This window comes from Manis javanica, chromosome 8 (assembly GCF_040802235.1).
Source record: "Manis javanica isolate MJ-LG chromosome 8, MJ_LKY, whole genome shotgun sequence".
Taxonomy (NCBI): Eukaryota; Metazoa; Chordata; class Mammalia; order Pholidota; family Manidae; genus Manis; species Manis javanica.
Genome location: NC_133163.1, coordinates 35,038,823 through 35,058,357, shown reverse-complemented (window position 1 = coordinate 35,058,357; position 19,535 = coordinate 35,038,823). Strand labels below are relative to the sequence as shown.

The following is a 19,535-nucleotide window of genomic DNA, read 5'->3' as shown; positions in this document are numbered from 1 at the left end:
CAATCACTAAGTATTTTGTTGCTAATATTACTTTGAACAAACTGTTATCTATTAAATTAAAAATAAGTAAAACAATTTTGTTTTACTTTCCTTATTCCTTTTATAAAATTCTTTTATATATATGTGAATGTGTATATATACATATGTGTGTGTGTGTGCATGTGTGTGTATGTCTGTATGTGTGTGTATGTTTCTGACCAAAATTGTTTTCCTTTTCTCTGAAGGTGGCAACAAATTCCATGAACTTTTGTTAGAGGAAGTTTTTATTTCTCCTTCACTTTTGAAGGATAATTTCACTGAATATAGCATTCCAAGTAGATGGTTTTATTCTTCCAAAACTTTTTGGAGTATTTCATTCCACCCTTTTCTTGTTTGCATGGCTTCTGAAGAGAAGGCCGATGTAATTCTTATCCTTGTTCCTCTTATGTTCACTCCCACCTCCCCAACTTCTTTCAAGATTTTTTCTCTGATTTTCTGTTGTTTGAATATAATATTCATAGATACAGACTTTTCTTTTTCTTTTTGGTTTTTTTCCTGCCTGATGTTCTCTGAGTTTCCTAACCTTTGGTTTTGTGTCTATCATTAATTTTGGAAAATTCTCAGATATTACTATTTCAAATATTTCTTTTCTTCCTTTCTTTTTCTGTTCCTCTGGTATCCCCATTATATATGTGTTCATCTTTTGTAATGGTCTTACAGTTCTTGGATATCTATTTCATCCTTTGTGTTCATTTTTCTCTTTCTGGTTTTGTAAATTCATATTATCATATCTTCAGGATTACTGATTCTTTCCTTTGTCATATCCAGTCTACAATTGAGCCCATCAAAGGTATCCCTCATTTCTGTTACAGTGTTTTTTATTTCTAGTACTTTTTTTATTGTTTCTGAGAGTTTCCATCTTTTTGCTTGCATTATTCATCTCCTTGCATATGTTCCACTTTTCTTATTGGAGTCCTTTGTATATTGATCATAGCTATTTTAAATTCCCACTCTGATAATTCCAAAATCTCTGCCATCAGCCTATATCTGATGGTTGTTTTGTCCCTTCAGTCTGTATCTTTTGTCTTTAGCATATCATGTAATTTTTTATTGAAAAATGAACATAATATATAGGATAAAATGGAATTGAAGTAGATAGGCCTTTAGTGTGAGGTTTTATGTTTATCTGGCTAGGAGTTAGGCTGTTTGCTGTTAGCTGTATCTGTGATATCAGACACTAAATTTCCTCTAGTGTCTGTTTTTGTCTCCCCTGTTGTTTTGGGTTTTTCTTAGAGACTCATTAAATAGGCAGTTCTTTTAGCTGTAATTCTTTATTGTAATTAAGCAGCCCTATTAATCTAGTGGTATGATATGGGGGAAGAAAAGTATTCTATAGTCCTATGATTAGGTCGGTTTTTCTGTGAACCTGAGATGGGCATTTCCCTCTCCTCAAGTTGGTTAGTCTTTGGTAAAACCCGAGTAGGTAAGGCTTTGCCAAAGTAGCTTCACTTGAAGACAGGCCTTAAAGAGAACAGAAACTCAGTTGCAAATAAACTGAGCTAAAATGTGAAAATTCTCTGAAACTGGAAAAAAAGTACTGTATGTTTTATTACAATGATAGTAGTGATCACAAACAGCAATAACAAGAGATATTAAAATGTTACCTTTAAATGTAAAATTTAATTCATTTTTATATTTTTTGTTATGATATACAGAAATACTCTAATTGAGATTCTTCTAAATTCATTTCATCATCTTTTTAAAGTAAATATACAATGTGAAACCTATAAAATTGTGAATGAAGAGTTTGTTCTAGCAATAAAACATGCTAAACATAATTTCTAGTTCCATCAGACTCTGTACATCAAGTAAAATTAAACAATAAATTATGATATTACTTAACAACTAAAATATAGGCTCTATTGTGTTTGTTACTCTCAAAGATAATTCTTTATGTCCAGGAAATTACATTCAACTCCCTGGAAAAGTGTATAGTAAAGTCATAACAAAACAGCAAAAGCAAAAATTATATCTTCTCCCCTATTTAGGTAGTAGCTACTTTTAAAATGGTTGATGGATTGAAGGTGGAATGCCACCTTCAAGTACTGTGCAAGCAACAAGAATAAAGGTGTTATTATAAATATAGCTTAGCAAGAATTGATATACCATTTTTCAGTATTTGTTATATAAGAGACAGGTTAAGGTCTTCATTAAAGGTAGGACCTGAGTAACATTGACTGTTTTGCATCTTAAAGTAGTAAAACAAGTAATATTCCCAATTCTCAAATTTTACCCATAGCATTGAAATTGTGATGCTGAATGGCAGGCTTACCTGCTAACTACTTAAGTGATTATTTCCTACAGAAGACTGTGGGATCCATGTTAATTATAGTATTTTATATATTAAACTTATTCATTCAGTTAAGCACTTTGTGCTTTTTATATGCCTGGGGTAGTGGTAGTTGCTGAGGTAACAGGATGAATAGATTAAAGTTTATGTACTTATACTTATGGTGGAGACAAATACACATAAAAACTTAATTATAATGCAGCCTGGAAAATATAGTGATAGAAATGGATACATGAATTTTTCTTTAAATTGTCCTATGTTCTGAAAGTTAGATTCCTAAAATTTTAAATTCCAAAGAACCAACAGTTTACTGTTTAGCAGTTATTAACTCCCCATATCCCATCTAATAACATCTCTTTGGGGAATATAGCCCTTGCAGTCTTAAGTATATCATATAACCACTCCTCCCCTCTGACACACAGACACACATGCACACACACACACACATACACATATTAGCAGCTATACAGGCCAGGGTGATTACCTGACCCTGGGAAACTAATCCTTCAACTGGGCTGTGACAGTTTAGATTTCCTGTTGAGGGGTAATCTAATCTTGTAGTTGAGTACTCCCACTCTGGAGTCTGATGGATTTGGATTCTAACTCCTTCATTAATCATTTATTTGTAAGTGTACTTACCCTATGCAGTTGTTTCAGTAATTAAAAGAAATAATATTTATAAGCCTTTAGATAACACTCAGCACATGATCTCAGTAAATGTTAGTATTATTATAAGACAGAGATTCTAGCTTCTATGAGAGTGAGACTAAGTTATAAAATCCCGCAGACTGAGGCTGATACCTCTAGATGGACCCTAAGCAAGAGAGAAGTCAGTGAGCAGAAAGGAGAGTTTAGCTGACCTGCACAGACCATGAGGCCACAGAAACATGGTAAAAATTACAGGTTTCCCATTTCTTATAAGATACAGTTGCACTTCCTGCTCTTTGTTTCTTGGCAATTCCCTTCTATTCTATTAGTAATCTCCTTTTCACTTAAGCTAATTTACCAGGTTTTTATTCTGTGTATCCAGTGATTTTTTGGCTAAAACAGTGCTCAATAAATATTTTTTTCATTGTTTGATACTTGTGAGAGGAAATAGCCATGTATTACTTTTGTTCCAACAAAACTATGTAGTAGTAGCTTGAGAACTCATAATACCTTGGTTTTATGAATTCTATTCTCTCTAACCAAGCAAGCAGTAACAGCAGACATAAGTAATGTTCTATTCTTTCTCTTCTTATCCTTTTCTTGTTTCTATGGTATATCTACCTCTTATATCCATACTTTAAGGAAAAGAAATAATAGTTTGTTGGTACACAAATTAAAAGCATCATTTAGAGCCAAAATGTAATGTAGTCATCTTATGTTGCTTCTGTGCATTGAAGCCTAAGCATTTTTGGTCATATCACTGATTGATCCAGTTCAGTGCTCTGATTTAATGTTACTTCTCAGTAGCATGTTATCGGAAATATTGTTGCCATCCAATAAAGCTTGTGCTGCTGAATGGCAGGCTCACCTACTAACTATTGATGTCAACGTCTGAGCATTCATATTTTTCCTCACACCTACTATTTTTTACTTTTATCTTCTCTTGGAATCATGAGTTCTGTAAAAAATTTTTCCTATTGTGTAAAAATAGGCTTTATTTTATTTATTCTTAAACTACTTCTTTTACGCTCCAGTGAAAGTCTCAGATTCTAAGATTTGGTGAACACGTTCTTGAATGCCTTGTCTAAACCTTGTCTGTGATTTTGTAAACATTGAACATATCGCCCTCTCTGCACTCATCTTTTCACATAGAAGAGAATCATCCTGTTGTCATTTAGATCACCATCCTCTTAAATAACATTATTTCTCTTTATTCTTGAGATGTAGTAGATGAACTGCACAAACACAATTGTAGTTGTCTTCATTCGTGCATGTTCAGTTTAGTAATCTATTGAATAGACTTAAAAATTACCTTTGTATGATTAACTCTAAAAGTCCTTTCTGTGATTTCTTAAATCTTTAAGAAATTCCACTGAAATGAGAAAAGCTAATTATTATAGTAATCAAAAATGAAATGTGTTTCTGAAAATACAAAATATTTATATTTATTTTGTGATTCATTCTGGATACTATCAGTTACTGTATCTGGAGTTTGGGAACCTATCATCAGGGTAGATACTTCCATTTATAAGGCCTTCATGAGTAGATTGAATTTTTTTCATTTTTATCTTTCCCTAAATACACCACTTAAGAAAATGAAAGAGGAAATATTTTTTAAGGAAAGCAGTGTTTAATAGTTTGAAATATGTAAATAGGTAAAGGGAAAATGGTTTATAAGTATAACAAATTTCTTTATGATAACTTTGCTTCTAGATTCTTTGTTCTGAAGTAGGCTATGTCTCCTTCATGGCAAGCTTATTACATGATTATTAAGAAATAAGACTGTCATAGGTTAGTTAATTCACATTCTCTCTTTACAATCAAATTGTCTAGCTATTATTAACTGTGATATAGTGAGTTATAAGAAATATATATTTGATCATTCAGATGATGAAATATATATATTTCCCAGGTATATTTAGTGTTCATCCATAGTTCCTGAAAACACTGCAGAGTCTTAAAGGTGAAATGAGTGTCTTGTCATATTGATGAGAGTCTGGGGCAGGAGACTGAATCAGCCAATGGCCAACAATGTAGTCAGTCCTGACTACCCAGTGAAGCCCTCACAAAAAGTCCTGAGAAGAGCTTATCATCACTGTCTGCTCCCTTGGATTCTGCTTCTCAGTCTGGGAGAGCTTCCATGCTTGGGGAACCAGAACACATCCACATGCCCCTGAGCCAGGCCCCAAGCTCTACAAGGATAGAAGGTCCTTTATTTTGGGACCTTGCCCTGTGTGTCTCTTCATGTGGCTGTTAGCTTGTATCCTTTACAGTATCCTTTCTTAAACTGGTAAAAAGTGTTTTCCTGTGTTCTGTGAGCTGCTCTAGCAAATTAATCAAACCTAATGGGGAGGTTGTGGGAACCTCCAATCTGTAGACAGTAGATCAGAAGCATAGGTAACTGCATTGGGCTTTGTGACCAGATTCTGAAGTGGGGGTGTGGAGGGCAGTCTTGTAAGATGGAGAGTCCTTCACCTGGGGAATCCAGGGCTGTCTCTATGCAGATAGCATCAGAATTGAGTTGAATTCTCAGACACCCTACTGGGGTTCGAGAATCGCTTGGTGTTGTGAATGGGAAGACCGCCCTCCCCTCTTTCACGCGCGCGCACACACATACACACATACACACACACACACACACACACACACACACAGTCACACACACTGAAATTGGGTCTAGGAACCTGAAAGGAGTTATACTATTATACTGCTGTATACTACTGTTAACTGCTGTAATGTACTATTGTTGTGTGTATGTGTAGGAAAAAATACATTAACTCTTAACAATGATTTTTAAGTTGACTAGAAAGCACCCTAATTGTTTCATACAAATAATTTAAATTTTAGATAAGTGATCTTTAGCTATTATTTTTGTTGCTTCAGGAATCTCAGTATGAGCCCAAAATGACAATGAATGAAATTGTTGTATTGAGCCACAATTCATCTCCAATTGCTTTATATGAGTACACAAAGTCAGTGCTTGAAGCTTATGTCCTTTACTTAATATTAAACTCCTAGCTCTAGTACCTACTATGGAAAGAAATCTGTACTTTACACATTGGAGTTACCTCTCCCCTTGTCTTTTATTTAAACTCACATGTGGAGACCCACTCAGCCACCCCCTATCCCCCCGCCTTTTTTTTCATGAAGAGTCACTTCAGCTTTCTCTGAAACTTTAATGTAATAGAGTAAGAATGGAGTAAGACTTCAGATTCCATAATCAGAATATCTGGGTTCAACTCCTGTTTCTGATTACTAAGTTGGGTTAACTTGAACAAGTTACTTAACTTCATCTGAAAAACGGTGGTAAGAGTTCTCACCTCATCAAGACTTTGATGGATGAATTAGAATAATGTATGGAAAACTTTTAGTGTAGTACCTGGTATGTAGTTGGTGGTCAGTAAATGTTAGCTCTTAAATTGAATTTGCTGATAGGGAGAGGGGGTGAAGAGTGGGTGGATACAGGAGCTTTTTAGAAATGACTTATAGCATGGGTCATTGAGAAGGAGTAAGGTATATGGAAAGAACAGATGCGACCCTCATCCTTGCCAGAACTTTATGATTTGAGATGAAGGTATGATTATGGTAAAATGACATTCTCTGCTTTTTAGATCTACCGGGTGAGACTTTGGCTGATTGATAGAAAACTGTCTGCAGGTTTAAGACTATGTTGCATATGATGAGAAATAGTAGTTAATTTCCTTGGCAAGGGAGTGACAGAAGTATTCCTTTGTAAATTCTGGTCCAGGTCCTAAAGAAGGTGGTAGTGGTGGTGCTGTCTCTGATTCAGGCATAAATGAACAATGTCATGGGAACCATAGCATGAAGTATAAAATCTGTACAAAGTGTTACTTTTTAAAGCAGTAAGAGGCAAAACGCTACTTCTTACTGTCTCAGGCATCTCTTCTTCACCGTGTTGGCTTCATATATCTTCCTCCTTAACCCCCTTTCCATGCTCCATAGTTAAGGTTTCATGCCTTGTGTCTCATAGTTGTTCTTCATTTATGGATATCCCCTACTCTTACTGCAGTTAAACCAAAAAGAGTAAAATAGAGCCATTTTTTTTGAGTAATATCTTTACAGTACTTATCTCAGCCATGCCACTAGAGGCTATACAGATTGTAAAGTATTAGCTCTCTTTCCAGAGATGCAACTCAACACAGAAGAGGCGAAAAGGAGGGTCCTTTAGACCAGATTGACAGCAATGACAGTGGGAGCTCTGAAACTTTCTCTGAAAAGTTATTTTTTTCCTTCTTCCAGCATGACTCTGTATTTTCATTTTCTCCTGTCACTGTATAACCAGAATTTCTAGTTATAATTCTTGTATCTCAGAGTATTAGGACTGACCTTTACCCTATCATTAGTAAACCCAAATTAGACCTTCCTGATTTAACATAATTAGATGATAATGTAGCAGAGGAATTACAAATAGGTATAAATCCAACATGAAATATTACTTTCTAATTCTCCAACTATGTACTAATCACAGAGGCTGCTATATAATTTCCCCAAAACACAGGGAACGCAGTGTGCCAACTGACAGTACTGCCCTGTGAGAGCCCGATGGCACACCTGCACACCCAAGTCACCTCTTTCAGAGATGCTCAAGGAATAAAAGGCTATTTTTATATAAGATCCTATCTCCTGGTATTTCTTTTAAGGAGATGTGACATAGGGTGAAGGAATAAGAGTATGAAAGTGGGATTGTGATTTTTTTTATAAGAGTGGGGGGAAAACAGGTGGGGATTCACCTTTTTAGTAAATTTGATTAAATTAAGCCTCATTCTTTCCATGGTCTTCCATTCCTCTATTGTCTTATTTTTCACCAGTGAGAAAAGCTGTTCTAGGATTCCTTCAGAGAAAGCACTTAATTATTAAAAAACAAACAAAAAACTTCCCCAAAGTGCTAGCCATGGAGTTACAGGGCCTGTGGCCTTCTGAATCATCAAAGAAACTGTTGGCAGTATCCCCTTTATGAGCAAGCAGTGTGTGGACTGTCTGGAACCTCTTAGCAAAGGAAGTTATATATGTATAAAAAAGTTAAATGACTAAATTTGTTTCAGAAACCTTTAGAATGACTGGAGGGAATCTTCTATTTAGTGGCATGAAAGAAACAAATCTCTCTGGTCTTTTTTCTTTTGACACTGTCCGGGCCTCCCTTATCTTGGACTGCATAAATCACTAAAATATTACACATTTTCCATTAGCTATTCTTTTAGTCCCCTATCCAGAGTTAAATCCATCAGAATATCACTGAGGTCAGTAAACCATGAGTCTGGTTGCCTTTGAAAGGCATTTCCATTGCTATTAAAGGTAGCAAGCACCTCCTAAGAATGCTGCACAATCGTTCCCATAGTGTGGTATGCTAATTCTTAAGAATTTTGCTAACACTGCACTGTGTTTCATACAGTTGAATTTAGAACATTCACTCATTTAGTTGAAGGCTTCAAACTGGCACAAGTTTTTAGAGTGTTGCCTAAATAGAGCAGTGATGGACTTCATGTGGCAGTGATGGAATTCATGTGGCAGGTGACAGTTGCTCATAAAGTTCCAGAAGAGATCTCTATCAACTGCAGTGGTAGGAAAATGAAAGGAAGTAGCCCAGGTGGTCACTTTTTAATGGAATCTCTTTCCTCTGTATTTTAAATGAGAACAGAACACATTCATTAAGTGAGGATATAAATATTAATGTCCTCATTGTTAAAAACCCTCATTGTTAAAGAACAGACCTCACACGTATTTTTTTTTTGGTATTATTAATGTACAATTACATGAGCAACATTATGGTTACTAGAATCCCCCCATTATCAAGTCCCCACCACATACCCCATTACAGTCACTGTCCATCAGCATAGTAAGATGCTATAGAATCACTACTTGTCTTCTCTGTGTTAATACTGCCTTCCCCATGCCCCCCCCCCACCTTATGTGTGCTAATCTTAATGCCCCATTTTCCCCATTATACCTCCCTTCCCACCCATCCTCCCCAGTCCCTTTCCCTTTGGTAACTGTTGGTTACCATTCTTGCGTTCTGTGAGTCTGCTGCTGTTTTGTTCCTTCAGTTTTTTGCTTTGTTCTTATACTCCACAGACAAGTGAAATCATTTGATACTTGTCTTTCTCTGCCTGGCTTATTTCACTGAGCATAATGCCTTCTAGCTCCATCCATGTTGTTGCAAATGGTAGGATTTATTTTCTTCTTATGGCTGAATAATATTCCATTGTGTATATGAACCACATCTTTTTATCTGTTCATCTACTGATGGACACTTAGGTTGCTTCCATTTCTTGGCTGTTGTAAATAGTGCTGCGATAAACAGGGGTGCATATGTCTTTTTCAAACTGGGCTCTTGCATTCTTAGGGTAAATTCCTAAGAGTAGAATTCCTGTGTCAAATGGTGTATCTATTTTGAGTTTTTTGAGGAACCTCCATACAGCTTTCCACAATGGTTGAACTAATTTACATTCCCACCAGCAGTGTTGGAGGGTTCCCCTTTCTCCACAACCTCACCAACATTTGTTGTTGTCTGTCTTTTGGATGTTGGCCATCCTAACTGGTATGAGGTGATATCTCATGTGGTTTTAATCTGTATTTCTCTGATGATTGGCAATGTGGGGCATCTTTTCACGTGCCTGTTGGCCATCTGAATTTCTTCTTTGGAGAAGTGTCTGTTCAGATCCTCTGCTCATTTTTTAATTGGATTATTTGCATTTTGTTTGTTGAGGTGTGTGAGCTTTTTGTATATTTTAGATATCAACCCATTATGAAAAATGTCATTTATGAATATATTTTATCATAATGTAGGATGCCTTTTTGTGCTACTGATGGTGTCCTTTGCTGTACAGAAGCTTCTTAGTTTGATATAGTCCCACTGGTTCATTTTTGCTTTTGTTTCCCTTGCCCAGGGAGATAGGTTCACGAAGAAATTGCTCATGTTTATGTCCAAGAGAGTTTTGCCTATGTTTTCTTCTAAGAGTTTTATGATTTCATGACTTACATTCAGGTCTTTGATCCATTTCAAATTTACTTTTGTGTATGGGGTTAGACATAATCCAGTTTCATTTTCTTACATGTAGCTCTCCAGTTTTGCCAACACCAGCTGTTGAAGAGGCTGTCATTTCCCCATTTTATATCCATAGCTCCTTTATCATATATTAATTGACCATAAATGCTTGGGTTAATATCTGGACTCTCTATTCTGTTCCACTTGTCTATGGGTCTGTTCTTGTGTCAATACCAAATTGTCTTGATTACTGTGGCTTTGTAGTAGAGCTTGAAGTTGGGAAGTGAGATCTCCCATGCTTTGTTCTTCCTCCTCAGGATTGCTTTGGCTATTTGGGGTCTTTTGTGTTTCCATATGAATTTTAGAACTATTTATTCCAGTTTGTTGAAGAATGCTGTCAGTGTTTTAATAGGGATTGCATTGAATCCGTAGATTGCTTTAGGCAGGATGGCCATTTTGACAATATTAATTCTTCCTACTCAAGAGCATGGGATAAATTTCCATTTATTAGTGTCCTCATTAATATGTCTTAAGAGTGTCTTGTAGTTTTCAGGGTATAGGTCCTTCACCTCCTTGGTTAGGTTTATTCCTAGGTATTTTATTCTTTTTGATGCAATTGGGATTGTTTTCCTGATTTCTCTTTCTGCTAGTTCATCATTAGTGTAGAGGAATGCAACAGATTTCTGTGTATTAATTTTGTATCCTGCAACTTTGCTGAATTCAGATATTCATTCTAGTAGTTTTAGAGTGGATTCTTTAGGGTTTTTTATGTACAATATCATGTCATCTGCAAACAGTGACAGTTTGGCTTCTTCCTTACCAATCTGGATACTTTTTATTTCTTTGCATTGTCTGATCACCGTGGCTAGGACTTCCAGTACTATGTTGAATAAAAGTGGAAAGAGTGGGCATCCTTGCCTTGTTCCCCATCTTAGGGGAAAAGCTTTCAGCTTCTCACTGTTAAGTATGATGTTGGCTGTAGGTTTGTCATATACAGATATTATTAGGTTGAGGTACTTTCCCTCTGTACCCATTTTGTTGAGAGTTTTTATCATGAATGGATGTTGAATTTTGTTGAATGCTTTTTCAGCATCTATGGAGATGATCATGTGGTTTTTGTCCTTCTTTTTGTTTATGTGGTGGATAATGTTGATGGATTTTCAAATGTACCATCCTTGCATCCCTGAGATGAATCCCACTTGATCATGGTGTATGATCCTCTTGTTGTATTTTTTAATTCAGTTTGCTAATATTTTGTTGAGTATTTTGCATCTATGTTCATCAGAGATATTGGTCTGTAATTTTCTTTTTTTGTGGGTTCTTTGCCTGGTCTTGGTATTAGAGTGATGCTGGCTTCATAGAAGGAGTTTGGAAGTATTCCCTCATATTCTACTTTTTGGAAAACTTTAAGAAGAATGAGTATTAAGTCTTCTCTAAATGTCTGATAAAATTTAGCAGTGAATCCTTCTCATCCAGGGGTTTTGTTCTTGGGTAGTTTTTTGATTACCAATTCAATTTCTTTGTTAGTAATTGGTCTGTTTAGATTTTCTGTTTCTTCGTGGGTCAGTCTTGGAAGGTTTTATTTTTCTAGAAAGTTGTCCATTTCTTCTAGGTTATCCAGTTTGTTAGCATATAGATTTTCATAGTATTCTCTAATAATTCTTTGTATTTCTGTTGTGTCCATCATGATTTTTCCTTTCTCATTTCTGATTCTTTTTATGTGTGTAGATTCTCTTCTTTTTCTCTTAATAAGTCTGTAGGGGGTTATCTATTTTGTTTATTTTCACAAAGAACCAGCTCTTGGTTTCATTAATTTTTTTCTATTGTTTTATTCTTCTCAATTTTATTTATTTCTTCTCTGATCTTTATTATGTCCCTCCTTCTGTTGACTTTGGGCCTCATTTGTTCTTCTTTTTCCAGTTCCAATAATTGTATTTTTAGAGTTCATTTAGGGTGGTTCTTCCTTCTTTAAATAGGCCTGGATTGCTATATACTTTCCTCTTATAACTGCCTTCACTGCATCCCACAGAAGTTGGGACATTGTGCTGATGTTTTCATTTGTCTCCATATATTGCTTGATGTCTATTTTAATTTGGTCATTGATCCATTGGTTATTTAGGAGCATGTTGTTAAACCTCCATGTGTTTGTGAGCCTTTTTGTTTTCTTCATACAATTTATATCTAGTTTTATACCTGTGTGATCTGATAAGTTGGTTGGTAGAATTTCAATCTTTTTGAATTTACTGAGGCTCTTTTTGTTCTATTCTGGAAAATGTTCCATATGCACTTGAGAAGAATGTGTATCCTGCTGCTTTTGGGTGTAGAGTTCTATAGATGTCTGTTAGTCCATCTGTTCTAGTGTGTTATTCAGTGCCTCTATGTCCTTACTTATTTCCTGTCTGGTTGATCTGTCCTTTGGAATGAGTGGTGTGTTGAAGTCTCCTAAAATGAATGCATTGCTTTCTATTTCCTCCTGTTAGTATTTGTTTCACATATGTTGGTGTTCCTGTATTGGGTGCATATATATTTATAATGGTTATATCATCTTCTTGGACTGACCCCTTTATCATTATGTAATGTCCTTTGTCTCTTGTTACTTTCTTTTATTTGAAGTCTATTTTGTCTGCTACAAGTACTGCAACACCTGCTTTTTTTCTCCCTATTGTTTGCATGAAATATCTTTTTCCATCCCTTGACTTTTAGTCTGTGTATGTCTTTGGGTTTGAGGTGAGTCTCTTGTAAGCTGCATATAGATGGGTCTTGCTTTTTTATCCATTCTACTACTCTGTGTCTTTTGATTGGTGCATTCAGTCCATTTACATTTAGGATCATTATCAATAGATATGTACTTATTGCCATTGTAGGCTTTGGATTTGTGTTACCAAAGGTTCAAGGGTAACTTCTTTACTATCCAAATGTCTAACTTAACTCACTTATTACGCTATTATGAACACAGTCTGATGATTCTTTATTTCTCTCCCTTCTTTTTCTTCCTCCTCCACTCTTGATATGTTAGGTGTTTTATTCTGTACTCTTTTGTCTTTCCCTTGACTGATTTTGTGGATAGCTGATTTTATTTTACATTTAGTTAGTATTAGGTTGGTCTACTTTCTTTGCTATGGTTTTATTTTTGATGGTGATATCTATTTAGCCTTAGGAACACTTACATCAAGAACAGTCCGTTTAAAATATACTGTTGAGGAAGTCCACACACATAAACATAATCATAAATGAGAAAGGAAAAATCACTATGGACACCACAGAAATACAAAGAATTATGAGAGAATACTATGAAAAATTATATGGTAGCAAACTGGATAACCTAGAAGAAATGGACAACTTTCTAGAAAAATACAACCTTCCAGGACTGACCCAGGAAGAAACAGAAAATCTGAATAGACAAATTACCAGCAAAGAAATTGAATTGGGAATCAAAAAACTACCTAAGAACATAACACCAGGCCCAGGTGGTTTCACTGCTGAATTTTATCAGACATTTAGTGAAGACTTAATATCCACCCTCCTTAAAGTTTTCCAAAAAGGAGAAGAGGAGGGAATACTCTCAAACTCATTCTATGAAGCCAACATCACTCTAATACCAAAACCAGGCAAAGACACCACAATATAAGAAAATTACAGACCAATATCCCTGATGAACATAGATGCAAAAATACTCAACAAAATATAAGCAAACCAAATTCAAAAATACATCAAAAAGATCATCCATCATGATTAAGTGGAATTCATCCCAGAGATGCAAGGATAGTACAACATTCAAAAATCCGTCAACATTGAATATATCATCCTAAAAATAATTCCATGAATAAGATACTATTATTAATCTCATCCTACAGATGAATGAAACAGTATTAGCAATGCCATTTTCCAGATGAAGAAATTGGAGTGAAGTTAAATATGACTTTTCCAAGGTCACACAACTGTTAAGTGATAGCAGATTTAAATACCAGCTTTTGTAATTCCAAAGCCCATACCCTTAATCACTGTGCACAGTCAAGGTACTGAATGAACAGGCATTTGCCCCACTATATTTTGTTTGGTGTCACTCCCTGCTCCATCCTCAAATACCATGAGTCTCAGCCGTTGGCCGTCCCTGGAATGGCAGTTGGGTGTGATGGCTTAGCAGCTATAGCCATTCAAGGCAGCTCTTTGGGAGAAGTACTTGGAATAAAGTACTTTTCCCTATTTGGAAGAAGTACTTACTTGGGTATCAAGGGAAACCTCTTTTAAGAGGCTTGCATCCAGAAAGCAGACAACTTTCCTGGTTTAGAATCACCAAAAGTTATTAATAGTCCCTTTCTCCTCCTGTAAATTCCAGGTAGTGATGTCATGTTGGAGATTATTCTCAACTGGCAACCCTATTCCAAACTTCTTTGCCTTGACCATCTGAGCTCTCTGAGTTCTGTCTTTGGGAGACTTCCCCTTCTTGAGTTCTGCTTCTCTCACAAGTCAGAGTGGTAACAGTTACTGAGCAGCAAATGAAGAAAGAAAGCAGTAAATGCAGGAGAAATCTCCTGGACTAGGACCCAAAATCTTTTCCACCCTTGAAACATTTTTTGTTATAGCAGAACATGTTCATTCTAGTTGATGTTAAGCTTCTCAAACCATTTCTGTTGTGTCTACTGAAGACTAATAATTCTAATAGACTAGTTTCTGTCTTAGGGTACTTGAAATGATGACCAAGTAAGTAATGCTTTTAAATGGGGCTGTTATGAATGAACTCACAGGGAAGAGGGCTTCTCTAGAGGTACTTGCCTGCAGCTATGGAGAATGCTCCCTTTCAAAGAGCTATCTGTGCTCCTGGTAGATGGCTATAAGTATACTAACAAGCCCTTTGAGTCTGGTCTACCCTTAGTAAAGAGAATGACCAGATTATCAACAAGAGGAAGTAATCTTGTAAATGAATTCAGGAAATAATTAATAATGACCATATCAGTTCCCTAGGCAGGGAATTGGGTAACACCCAGGCTAGTTTGCACTGATTCTCTATAAATGAGTAGTGTGGTTTAGGTATGACTTCTACTAATAAAACATTCTCTTGGTAGAAATTTATTGCAGTGCATTTTTTTTTTACAACACGAAATTCATAAGAGAATGGCAGAGCACTCTTGATTGATCCAAAGGACCATACTTAAATGCTTTAAAAAAGTAGGTTCCAGAAAACAGAATGTAATATAAGTAATAAACACTTGAGTCTGATCCTGGTCCTTTTATTAGCTGTTACCTTTGAGAAGTTTACTTAACCTCTCTTAGTCTGTTTCCTCTGTAAATGAGGGAGTTTAAATTAAATCTGTGTTTCTCAAATTCTGAAACCTACCACAGATTACCAGAAATAATTTTAGGCAGTTTCCTAATAAAACATTAAAAGAAACATTGAATCATATAATTGAGAAAGTTATTCCTTTCTCAGTCTTTCTGATTATCCCCAAGATAAAGTCTTAATTTGGTATCAAAATATCTTTAATAGTTCTTTAACACTGGATAATTGTTTGGGAGTGGGGGTGGAGCTGGGCAGGGACAGGCACTGTGAATTCTCCATTCTTTAAGAGTTTCTATAGAGGGGAAATTAATTCCATTCCTTTGAAGGGATAAGTACAGAAGTGCTTTTTTGCTCTTTCTGCCAGCCTCATTTCCCTTCCACTGGGAAGGAAAATAGCGCATTATACAAGTCGTGAGCTTGGGTGGAGGAATCAAACATGTCAGGCACAGCTTTCTGGTTTCTATCTTGGTGTGGCGCATTCTCAGAAGGCATGCTCCTCCTCCTTTACCATGTTGTAGGCCTTGGTTGACAAATTCTTCTTAGGACTGAATAGGAACTATTAGAAAACCCATGAGACCATAAATCCAAAACACAATACCACATTTTCCAACTCACTTTTATTGGTAATCAAGCTAATATTTTGATTGCCATTCTGTTGCTCCCTTTGTTTCTCATTTGGTTTAAAACTCATAGGAGATGATGTAAAGGGAAAAGCAATTATCACCTCTTACAATCTCACTAATAATCTCCTTTTTTAATAGAAATCTAGCTTGAGCTCAGAGCCCTTCATAAGCAATAAAATCTATATTAATAACATTAAGAATTTAATAACATGACTTTGTTTTCAGTGAAGTTATAGCCATCAGTAAAATAAATTCTTAAAGTTTTGAAAGTGAATTTTTAAAACATTTAATAGTATACATGGTACATGGTTGTGGTAAAAATTATAAAGGTGGTACATAAATGATGAAAGTTTAGAAAGCACTGAAGGTCACCTCTAAATCTGTTCCAGATTTAAATTATTTTAAATGTGTATTCTAATAAAATATACAATGTTAGGTGGCAAACCAAATAAAAGAAGGTACCTTCCTATAGCAGGTACTGTTATTTTCTGCATTTTGGAATATGTCATTACTGAGGAAGCTGAACTTTTATTCTATGCCAATTTTTTACATATATAAATACCTTTTTATTAATATATTAATAGGCATTAGAGTATTGAGATCTTTTGATAGCATGTTTGTTGGTGATGGTTATTTTTCTGTTTATTTTTCTGTCACTGATAGCAGCCAGTTCTGGGTGAGGTTTTTGATCCTGAAATCTTGGAGGGCAAGAACCATGTCATCACCATACACTCTACCTAGTGCAGTATTTATCACATAGTTGTGTTGAACAAATATTTGATCAAGTCAATGAATGAATAAATGAACAAAATGTATGAATAAAGAATCAAAAAAATAAACTGAGTTCTCTGTCTAAGCTATAGGCATAGTTTCCATTTCTATCTGAAAGCTGTTAATAGGGCTAATTGTAAGGAAGTTGAGGCCTGGGAAAATCAGGGTAATACTTTGGTATATGTGAAATTAGAGACTCATTACACAGAACATTTAGAATAACCTTGTTAGGAAGAAATCACGAAAGGAAGGTAGCCCTACTAATTTGCTTTTTGTTTATGGTCATATATGAGAGGGTAAGGTCTTCCTTTCTTTCTCTTTGTTTTTTGTAAAAGAAGAACTGTCTTCTTACCTTTCTCATTCATGTACTATTTATCTTACATCTCCACACTGGGGAAAGCACCCCAATTTTCCTTGCCTTAGGGAGAATATTAAAGCTTAGTTTAAAATACAGCTCACTTTTTCCCCTCATACTCTTAATTAGTTTTTCATCTTAACCAGCACCCAGGATGAACTGCAATACTGGTGGTAAATTTTTTTATTGCCATTTATTCATGCAATAGATATGCTATTTAAAGGAGTTTGTCTAAGAAGGTTAAAATGAGTTTTACATATCAAAGAGAGAGACTATTAACCAGACATTTATAATTCTTATTTATGCCAACTGACTTTCTAATAACCATGCTGTTGGTTTGAGTGATTACATTCCCAGATCATGTAATTTACTTTAAAACATTTTGTATATATGCAGAAAAACAGAATGTGAGGACTGTGTTTCTTTCTGGTGAATACATTTTAAATGTATTCTAGGTATATTCTCCACAAGTGCATTCTTTCTTTAATGGTCCAGTTATTAACTGTGATTCTAATTCATTATGCAGAATGACAACATCTTAACTAGAGTTATTTTCTATGTTCAGCTTAATATTTTCTGTTAATGAAAATTTAATTCAGTACATTTTATGTTTGTAAAATCTCTCTGCCTGGTATCTTTGTGTCTCCTAGTGACTACTGTGTTATCTTTAATATGTAAAGTAAACTCTGAAGATGCTGACTATCATATTTTGGTGTGTTCTTTTCATTGCATTATAAAACTAATAGAATAGCAGTAACATTAATGATGTGTAGAAGTTGGATTCTGAAACTAATAATCATCTATAAAATTAGCATATTTAAATTAATATCCAGGTAAACAACACATATTCTGTTACTGTAATTGAGAATAATTAAGGTCTATTTTGGTAAAGAAAAAAAGACTTCAGAATTATCTATTTTTTCTTCAAAAGAAATTAAGGAACAATTAATTATTGGCTTATAATTGTAATCTTTAGGTATCTCCAGAGTCATTGTTCTCTGCCATGAAAGTAATGCAAGAGCCATTTGCTATAATGACAAGCTGGGAGTTTTTAGAGCACTTTATTATCTAGTTAAAAAACAATAATTACAAAAAACAGAGCTTTGCCTAGCTGGCTGTGTCCAATGGCAATATGGTTATTCTCTGATTAAATAATTTGAGTACTGGATACCATCCTTATCTGGTTTATGACGTGTTATTATGGCAATGTATTATGAAAGAAAAGAAAAGCACATGGCCTTGAGAAGCAGACCAACCTGAATGTGGAATTTATCTCTGTCACTGTTTGTGCTAGTACCTTGAGCAAGTTACTTAGCTTCCTCTGTACAGCGAAAATTACAGTACTTCTTTAGAGTTGCTGTGAAGATGAAAATGCTCAGAATGAGTTCTTGTTATATGAAGAATGCAGTGTGGTGATGATGTTATGTTTTGATATTCTCTTAGGTGAAGTAAAGGATAAAAATGTTCAGGTGGTTGAGCTCCCCATTGTCGACAGTCTTCACCCTCGTCCTCCGTATTTACCCCTGGCTGTACCAGAGGACCTTGCAGATCGACTTGTACGACTCCATGGTGACCCAGCAGTGTGGTGGGTGTCCCAGTTTGTCAAATACTTGATCCGCCCACAGCCTTGGCTGGAAAAGGAAATAGAAGAGGCCACCAAGAAGCTTGGCTTCAAACATCCAGTTATTGGGTAAGAATCTGATTTGTTCTTCATGAAGTAACATGTAGTAGCAGAAATTCATATCTTTATAATATACTGTGAACTTTACAATATATAGTTTAATTTTCGTAGCCCCACCCCAAAACAGAGGTTCCAGAGTTCACTTTAGGCCACAAGGAGACAATTCTTCCTTGTTTACTTAGACCAGCTGAGTCATCATACTTTGTCACTCTTACTCATTTATTCATTTATTCATTCAACAAATACATTAAATGCATATTTCTGAGATAAGCTGTCTTTCCTGAGGAAACCAGCACTGTTGACACCTGTCTTACCCAGTGCCATGAGATGAAACTGTCACATTAATAGCTTTTCTATTGCTTCATTAATTGACACACTGGTAATTGTTTTGCATTTTGAGGTTCTGTTTTCTTTTCTGTCCTGAAGGCTATTTTGAGAATAGGATATCATTTGTAATGTAAGATAATGTTAAAATTATTATTTAAAATTATCTCTTGGCCCACTTGGGAGTTGTGTACATATATACTCATTCTCATGCTCCTGTTAAGGAGGTATATCAAGAAATCCTGGGAACAAGAAAAATCCTAGAGATCATCTTTGCTCACAAGCATATGTTTCTGTACACATACATAAAAAGTTATGGAAAGAAGAGTTTTCCTGGTCCTAATGCCAGATTTCACACCATGGGAGATATTCTTTGCCTAATGGAAAAAATAGTGGGTTAAGAGTTAAGTTAGCTGGGTAATATTCTCTCTTTTTCCTAATTCTGGGCCAAGTTACTTCATAGTAATATTGGGCTTTCATTATTTTCATCTGTAAAATAAGGAAAGTAATAGCTATCCTAAAA

At 35.3% G+C, this 19,535-nt stretch overlaps 1 protein-coding gene across 17 annotated transcripts in view; it reads left to right on the top strand.

Moving 5' to 3' along the window:
• The window catches only part of FUT8 (fucosyltransferase 8), a 379,544-nt gene that overhangs the window by 335,631 nt on the left and 24,378 nt on the right, over positions 1 to 19,535 (top strand). For all 17 annotated transcript variants that reach the window (XM_073242251.1, XM_037006150.2, XM_073242247.1 and 14 more), the window contains one exon: positions 18,451 to 18,697. In XM_073242251.1, coding sequence (XP_073098352.1) covers positions 18,451 to 18,697 — 247 coding nt within the window. The remainder of the gene's footprint in view (positions 1 to 18,450; positions 18,698 to 19,535) is intronic.